The sequence below is a fragment of the Perognathus longimembris genome, chromosome 7 (genome assembly GCF_023159225.1).
Source record: "Perognathus longimembris pacificus isolate PPM17 chromosome 7, ASM2315922v1, whole genome shotgun sequence".
Taxonomy (NCBI): domain Eukaryota; kingdom Metazoa; phylum Chordata; class Mammalia; order Rodentia; family Heteromyidae; genus Perognathus; species Perognathus longimembris.
In genome coordinates this window covers 348,660-356,960 of record NC_063167.1, presented here as the reverse complement: position 1 = coordinate 356,960, position 8,301 = coordinate 348,660, and the positions used below count along the sequence as shown (strand labels likewise).

General features: G+C 60.4%; 1 protein-coding gene across 3 annotated transcripts; it reads left to right on the top strand.

The window, feature by feature from the left end:
• The first annotated feature begins 222 nt into the window (after positions 1–222).
• On the top strand, positions 223–4,791 carry C1qtnf12 (C1q and TNF related 12). Of its 3 annotated transcripts, XM_048350049.1 has the most exons (9): positions 223–442; positions 1,093–1,298; positions 2,507–2,623; positions 2,744–2,864; positions 2,941–3,092; positions 3,448–3,556; positions 3,753–3,843; positions 3,981–4,059; positions 4,587–4,791. In XM_048350049.1, exons 2-9 carry the CDS (start codon positions 1,128–1,130, stop codon positions 4,683–4,685), a joined length of 939 nt encoding a protein of 312 aa, XP_048206006.1. In that variant the 5' UTR covers positions 223–442; positions 1,093–1,127; the 3' UTR covers positions 4,686–4,791. The 3 variants fall into 3 exon arrangements, with proteins under 3 accessions (XP_048206006.1, XP_048206005.1, XP_048206007.1); XM_048350048.1 differs by lacking the exons at positions 223–442; positions 1,093–1,298 and having other exon boundaries at positions 1,424–2,623; XM_048350050.1 differs by lacking the exons at positions 223–442; positions 1,093–1,298; positions 3,448–3,556; positions 4,587–4,791 and having other exon boundaries at positions 1,424–2,623; positions 3,981–4,016.
• Positions 4,792–8,301: the final 3,510 nt, after the last annotated feature.

Sequence of the window (8,301 nt, the reverse complement as noted above, 5' to 3'; positions counted from 1 at the left end):
CTGCTGCCCCTAGAGGTGACACGGCTTGGGAGCCTCCCACCTACATAGGTTTTTCCGTCCGCTCCGCTGCCTGGATGTGGTCTGGGTGGAGGTGTCCAGCTTTGCTCACTTGCACTTTTCAGTCGGGAACGGGACAGTCTGAGCATTCTGTGTGGTCCACCAGGACCTAGACCCCAGGGGCCAGTGGGTTCATCTTCCCTACCCCCGGAGGTGCATACAGTTGACTACTCCGGGGGATCCTAGCCTGGCCTCTTGAAGTTGAGTCCGAGGGGGCTTTTGGCTTGGTCTGTCCCCAGCTGACCTGCTTTGTGCAGTCCAGAAGTGTTGAGCAAGACTCCTTTCTCCCTGAGGACCTCTGCTGCTGTTGCACAAATACCATGGGAGGAGATTCTAGTGGCCATAGATCTGAAGAGGACGTGGGCCTTGAAGGAAAGACCGAGAGGTGGGGAGCTCTGCTGGCCCAAGAGGGCAGGCAGTAAGGGTGAGGGTAGGGTAGAAGGCAGGATGGACTTGCCTCCTTCCCGAGAAGGAAGCCTCAGCTCTGAGTCGTCGGCCTCTTCCTGCAGGCCTCGCGAGGTGGTATGGAGGCCTGGGCTGAGAAGCAGGCCCTTTGTCGGGGGTGGGGGATGGAGCTGCCTCAGGGCCTGGGCGGAGGGGTGGTGAGGGGCCGCGAGTGTGCGGTTGGACGCGTCACTTGGGGAGCCCCGCAATTGGCTGGGACGGGGACCTTTCTGAGAAGGCCCTCCAAAAGCTGGGAGGGGAACTGCCTGGGCCCGGGAGCCAGCCCCTCAGCCCAGAGGGGCGGGGACAGTGGTCATGGGGGTCCCGCCTCCGTCCCGCCCCCTCCACCAGCCCGGGTGGGGAGTAGTGTTTGCCCTCCCTCCGCGCTAGAGCGGCCGGGGAGGAGGGAGAAGGCCCGGGGCGGCGGGGCTCCCGGGGAGGCTGGCGCCGGCTCCAGGACCGGGCGTGCTGGGTGCCGGGTTGTGCCGGCTGCCGCTCTTCCTGTCGGCCCGCCAGCCACAGATGGGCGTGCCCCCGGGGCGCACACCCCTGCGGGGGCTCTGAGCGCCGGCCCCCCATGAGTGCATCCAGGTGCTGAGCGCCGCCAGGCTGAGCCGGGCTGCGCCATGCGGTGCTGGGCCTGGGCCGCAGCGCTAGCCCTCCTCTGGGCACAGCTCCTGCTGCTGGGGGGCGTCAGGGCACGGCGGGAGTTCAAGAGCCTGCGGGAGCCCGGCCAGCACCCGGAGCCCGCCAACACCACCGCCTTCAGCAGCGAGGGGCCGCGGGGCGCCCCCAAGGTAGGCACCAGTCAGGGCACACGTGGGAGCAGGCGTGCCCGCACTCAGTGCTGCTCCGCGGTTGGGACTGGAGGGCTGCTCTCCTCAGACTCTGCCCCCCACCTCTGCTCCGGGTTGCCCTGCTGGAAGCCTTGACCCCTCTTCCTATCTTGGGGTCTGCTGCTGCAGCCCTGGCAGGGGCTGACTTCAAGAGACCCCACACCCTACACACACTTCTGCCTCCTTGTCAGCCCCTTCAAGTAGGCCTGGGGGGCGACGAGGGGCTCCCAATGAGGCTACGCTTTGTCCAGTAGCTTACCTGCTGTGCTCATAGTTGCTCCTCCAAAGAAAGGGCTAGGGCAGTCTGCAGATGGACCAGCTGGGCAGAGGCTCTGTCAGATGTCCAGGCTGTGTGATCCACTTGTCAAGTCTCTAGCCTGCCTTCCTGCTGGATGCTCACTCCCTACCTGCTCCTGACAGCCTTTCCCCTCCACCCAGATGTGGCTGCTATACTCAGTGCCCCTGGGCATCAAGAGACAGCCACCAGCAGGACAAGCAGATACTAGGTGTGTGAGGAGCTGAGTGTATTCAAATGCTCTGGCCTCTCTCCCTGGGAGGCACCCATGTCAGGGGTGAGTTACCTGCCACCCCTCCCTTGGAACAGACACCTCCATTCCCAGTTAGGAGGCTGGCCTGCCCCTGCCTGCTTTAGCTGTGATGGGGCTAGGGTCTACTTGAGGACTAGATCCTGGCTCACACTGGCTGGTGGAGGGAGGGGCTCCCTGGGAGCAGCCAGGCTCCTTCCCAGTCAGCTGAGTGACTGCTACTACATTCCTGTATGTTCCATGTGCCTCCTGTCAGCTTAGCATTTAGACCTTTTTGTCCATGTCTCAGTTGTTCCCAGAGACAAGGACTTGGCCCTAACGGCATATTCACCCCAGCCCATGACCCCCTGTCCGCAGTCCTTGACCTCGTTTAGTCCGTGGCTTTCAGGAAGCTTGCTGGCCCCATGTGCACCGGGGCATGCCCTGCTGCATGAGAGCAGGGCCATAAGGGTCAGAACCCCGCCCACAAAAGCCCAAGGTTGGGAGGTTCTGGCTTCCACGGGGGTCAGGGTCCTTGACCTTTCTGAGGCCCTCACTGACCTGAGTTCTCAGCTCTGGGGCACAGTAAGGTGGGGGCCAATAGGGCCTAGTGGTCAGTTTCCTAACCCTGTCCCGTTTCTTCAGCCACCAGAGACCACAGGGCCTGAGCTCACAGATGCCCACATGACATGGCTGAATTTTGTCCGGAGGCCAGATGATGGGGCCTCTAGGAAACGGTGTCGAGGCCGAGACAAGAAGTTGGTGAGCTCCTAGCTTCACTGGGATAAGCCCTCCTGGGCCCTCTTGGGGGTTCTGAGCCCAGGTCAGGAGGGGCTTGTGGCTCCCGTTAGGACCCTTAACTTTCTCCTTCCTTATCCCCAGCGAGGCCTGTCAGGGCCCCCTGGACCCCCTGGGCCCCCTGGGCCTCCTGGGCCTCCTGGACCTCCTGGCGCAGAAGTCACCCCAGAGGCCCTACTGCGGGAATTTCAGGAAATGCTGAAAGGTAAGGCTGCCCTTGAGGCCCATGAGTACCTGCCATGGTTGGGGACAGTGACCCCAGATCACCCTCCTCCCAACAGAGGCCGCAGAGCATCGGTTCTCAGGGCTGCCTGGCACATTGCTGTCCCAGGGGTCCAGCCAGTGGCTGATGGCTGAGGCCTTCCATTGCTGGCTGAAGGGCCCCACTCTGGTGGATAAGAAGACCCTGGTGGAACTGCAGGGATTCCAGGCTGTGAGTGGGGAGCGGGTCAGGATGACTTTGATGTCTCAAGCACCCACACACCCAAGGTTCCGTCTGGGGGTAGGATGCAGGATGGGCTCCTGCAGGCAGGGTAGGCCCCTGTGCACACCTGAGGGCCTAGGGGAACCTGCACAGGAGACAGGGGGCAGTCTTGGTTAAGGTTGAGAGCCCCAGAGTGCCCAGACTTCGTCTTATACCAAGACAGGGACAGAGTCGAGGGTGACCGTGCCCCGTCCTGTCCACCATGAGAGCAGGGCGCCACAGACACCTGCTTGGCATGAGGGGACGTGGACCACATGGGGAGGTGTAGACATGAGAGCTAGCCACCCTCTACTGCCCCTCACAGCCCACTGCCCAGGGAGCCTTCCTGCGAGGGTCTGGCCTGAACCTGGCTTCCGGCCGATTCACAGCCCCGGTCTCTGCCATCTTCCAGTTTTCTGCCAGCCTGCACGTGGGTGAGCCAGGCTGGCCTATGTTGTGCACTGAGGGTGAGGGGTAGGTTAACCCTCAGGGGTGGGGGCCTGGTCTTGTGGGCTCTGGATGGAATCGGGGTGGGGGGGGGTGTCACTGCTGTCTGGGGCCTATGGAGCCAGTCCTAGGCCTGTCCTGGGACAGCATCCTGAGGCCTTCTCTCCGTTGCTGTCTCCACAGATCACAGTGAGCTGCAGAGCAGGGGCCGGCTGCGGGCCCGGGACACTGTGCGTGTCCTCATCTGTATTCAATCACTGTGCCATCGCCATGCGTGAGTGGCCTTGCTGCCTGCCACAGGCGATAGCCCTGGGCTTCATCCTTGGGGTGGGATCATAAACAAGCATCTTGGGGTATCTGGGTCTCACATTCCACAATTCCCTCACCCCTGCCCTGTTGTACCATGGCCAGGTCCCTGGAGGCTGTCTCAGGCCTAGAGAGTAACAGCAGGGTCTTCACTGCACAGGTCCAGGGGCTACTACAGCTGCAGGTGAGGAAGGCTGGGGCCCAGGCCACAGGTGGGTAGAGTTGGGCCTGGTGGGCTTCCCAGCCCTCTGTGCAAGGGATGTCAACTCCCTAGAGACTGGACCTGGGGTCCTCATGGCTTTGGTGGACACTTCCTGTGGGGTCCCATGGCCTTGGTGGGCACTTCCTGTGGGGTCCCGTGGCCTTGGTGGGCACTTCCTGTGGGGGGTCCTGTGGCTTTGGTGGGCACCTCCTGTGGGGTCCCGTGGCCTTGGTGGGCACTTCCTGTGGGGTCCTGTGGCCTTGGTGGGCACTTCTTGTGGGGTCCTGTGGCCTTGGTGGGCACTTCCTATGGGGTCCCATAGCTTTGGTGTGGGCACCTCCTGTGGGGTCCCGTGGCCTTGGTGGGCACTTCCTGTAGGGTCCCATGGCTTTGGTGGGCATTTCCTGGTGGTTCTTCTATTGCACTGTTGGCTCCATATGCTCCCTTGTGGGTGGGCAAGCTGCTGGGCAGGGCCACTACTGTTGGTGACCCCACTGTGGTGCCTTCAGGCTGGACAGTATACTTCTGTGTTTGTGGACAATGGCTCTGGGGCCATCCTCACTATCCAGAGTGGCTCCAGCTTCTCCGGGATGCTCCTGGGCACATGAGAAAGCAAAGATGGAAGACACACCGTGTTGCCTCAGAGAGGGGTGACTAGGACCCCTAGGTGATACCTGTTGTTACTGCAATAAAGAGTCCTCGGCCATTCCCATTCCCCACTGGTGCTGCCTGGTCATTGTGTTGGTGGGCCTGTGCCAGTGGCCAAGGTGTGGGCAGTGTGTGTGCAGAAGGGGGTTGTGCATGTGTGAGCCCATAGCGGACAGTGAGTGAAGCCCCTCACAGCCTCCGGACAGACTTCCAGCTGCACTTCTCAGCCACTTTGGTACCAGTCAGGGGCTGTGCCGCCCCTAGCGAGAACAGATGTCCATGCAGGTCCCTGCTTAGCTCTGTCCACGACCCGGGACCTCTCCCTGGGCTTGGAAGGCAGCCACCGTATAGGCAGGCCCCACATCTGTTGGCCTCAGGTTGGTAAGCAGGATGGTCTGACGGGGCAGCCAGGATGATGGTGATGTGGAGGCGCTAACCGGGTCCCCTGGGAACCCATGTGCTGTGGGAAGGGGGGCTACACATTAGCGAGGGAGCTCAGGTATATGCAAGCCACACACGGGACTTGGTGCTCATCTCCCAGGCTGCAGGGACCACATGCCAAGATGGAGGGTCCCTGTGGGCCCAGGTGTGCTGAGACACGGCAAGGGCCAGGGAGTGCTGCCACCTTCCCCAGCAAGTCACCGCACTCCAAAACTGTGGAGTGTGGAAAGGGTGAGCCCAGCAGCCCTCAAGACAAGCCAGTGGCCAAGGCCCTGGATTTGCCTCCTTGTGCCCTTTTATATTGGTTGTCTGTTGTAGGCCTTGAACTCAGGACTTGGGCACTGTCCCTGAGCTCTTTTGCTCAAGGCTAGTTAGTGCCCTACCACTTTGAGCTACAGTTCCCCTTCTGGTGGCTCATACCTATAATCCTAGCTACTCAGGAGGCTGAGATGTGAGGATCACAGTTCAAAGCCAGCCCAGGCAGAAAAGTCTGCAAGACTCTTATCTCCAATAAATTACTCAGATAAAACAGTAAGTAGCACTGTGGCTCAAGTGGTAGAGCACCAACCTTGAGCAAAAGAAGCTCACAGACAGCTCCCTGGCTCTGAGTTCCAGCCCCAGGACTGGCAAGAAAAAAAAAAAGGGTCTCGGGCTACGAATATGGCCTATTGGTAGGGTGCTCACCTCATATACATGAAGCCCTGGGTTCGATTTCCCAGCACCACATATCTAGAAAACGGCCTGAAGTGGTGCTGTGGCTCAAGTGGCAGAGTGCTAGCCTTGAGCAAAAAGAAGCCAGGGACAGTGCTCAGGCCCTGAGTCCAAGGCCCAGGACTGGACTAAAAAAAAAAAAAAAAAAAAAAGGGTCTGATGGACTTCCCTAGTTAGGCTGGCTTTGAACCATGAAACTCAGATCTCAGCCTTCTGAGTAGCTAGGATGATAGGCACAAGTGTTGGCACCCGGCTTCTCCCCTCCTCCATTTTGAATCGGTCAAATTCAGAGCAAAGAATTTAAGAAGGCCTCAGGATGTCCCAGCCTAAATCAGGCTGCTGAGGTACCATTTCTGGTTGGCTCCTAGGCCCTCAGCTGATGGCGGTGGGCTTCTAGCCTTTGAGTCCTCTGTGACCACTGCAGGGACCATGGCTGGCCCTGAAGATCCTGTCTCTAAGGCTGAACAGGACCTCCCACATCCTGGGGTCTTGTGGGCAAGGTGGGAGGTGGGGCAGTGGAAACTAGAAGAAGCTAAAGCCTCTGGGTTGTCATGTCCACCCCTAGGGACTTGACCTGCCTAGAAGTGTCACAGGAGGCTCCTCCCCTAGGGCTGCTGGGCTGGGCAGGGAGTAGGCCAACCCAGCCAGGCACTGGTCCCTTGCAGAGAGGGCTTGCCTGCTGACTGGTTGCCCCTTCCCTCTCCCATCCCTTCAGGGCGATGTCAGGCTGTCTGGAGGAGTCGGCTTCACTGCAGCTCCCCCTGCCAGCCTGGTCTGATGGGATGTCCTAGCAGCCTGCAAATGGCCGGTGAGGGGCAGCCCTGGGGCTCTGGGCAAGGAAGTCAGGAGGAGAAAGAAGTCACATGAGTGGCCCAGACTTGGGTCCCAATACTAAAGGCCCTGACAGGTTACGGGAGCCCACGCTCAATGCACAAGGCCAGGTGTGGGGAGTCCCCTCCTCGCCCTGTTCTCCTCTGTGGGCAGCCTGCCTCCTTGGGCCAAGGTCTGGAGTTCTGACATCTCCCTTCCACAGCCACAGCCCTGCAAGCCACAGTGCCCACTGGTCCTCACCCCAGTGCGAACAGGACCACACGCTGAACACAGGAGGAACTGCCCAGGGCACGTGGGCAGAGGTCCTGAGGGCCGAGATCCTGGGAGGAGGCAGAACAGGAGCTGGGGAGGGCGGTTAGGGGCCTCGGGCCGATCTGAATATCCACACCATAGACACCTTGCTGCTTGCTTTGGCTTCCAGAGGCTGCTTCTCAGGGACTCAGCACCTGCCTGTGCCGAGCCTGCAGCCGCTTGTCCCTGTCGCTCTTCTCTGCCTCATGAGAAGCATCCCCTGTGCAGTGCCAGTCAGGCCTGACTTGGGCAGAGGCATTCGGATGGTGTCCTGCAGCAGCCAGCCCAGGAAGTGGGCCCCCTCTCCCCAGTCGCCAGCCCTGTTGGCTGCTGCAGGGCTGTGATGATCCAGATGGACACCCAGAGAATGGGACCGAGGGCTCCACAGACAGACAGAGATGAGGTGGTGAGAGATGAGGAGACGTCGCGTTTGGGGGCTAGCCTTGCAGAGCAATTCTTGGGCAAGTGGCCAGGCCAGGGTGGGCGCCAAGTCATGCCTACCTGCGTCCGCCTGTCTCCTCTTTCTCCTGATCCTGCCCCTAATTGGAGGTCATTAGCCACTTAGCCGTAATTCCTCTGGAATGTGCTGTCTCTAGCTGAGCCCCAGTGGCTGGTAGCAAGGGAGTGGGTGGCTGGGGTGAGCAGCTATAGCAGAGGGTCCAGCCACAGGCTCAGACTGACCCATGCGCCCAGCCCAGAAAAGAGACAGCCAGGCCTTCTGTGTCCAGCTGTACTGTATATTTTCTTAGCCCCACCTAGCCCCCCCGCAGTCCTGAGGGGCATGGAAGACACCTGCCATGCTCACCCAACCTAAGCTGGTGGGCCTCAGGTGTGTGTGTGGGGGTGCCTGTGTGGAAGGGGCCCAGGAGAAGGTGAGTCTCCTGCCTGTATTCTCCCATTTTGGAACTGTGTTGTGGAGTGGCCCAAAGGGCTGCTTCTCAGCCTTGGGTAAGGCCCGTGCTGGATGACATCAACTTGACCCCTGATCCTCTACCTAAAACAGCAGGAGGTGTTGTTTGGCCTTCCTGGCTCATCCCAGAACCTTGGCCTGACTCTTGGGTGGGACTTGAGGTTGGTGGAAGCCATGTAGATAATGCCTGGCTGTCCTTAGAGGCCATGTCCAGCACCGGACATTGCCTCCTGCCTTCATCCTTGCACCATGGTGGGGCAAGCCCCACACCTCTCAGGCGTAGATGCCTTTACCCATGCTAACCTCCGGCCTGGGCTGCTCTGTTGTCTCCTCTGGGGTTTTGGTATGCAGAAGAGGTCTGCCAGCTGGCCTGGATCCTGGAGGGCCTAGGG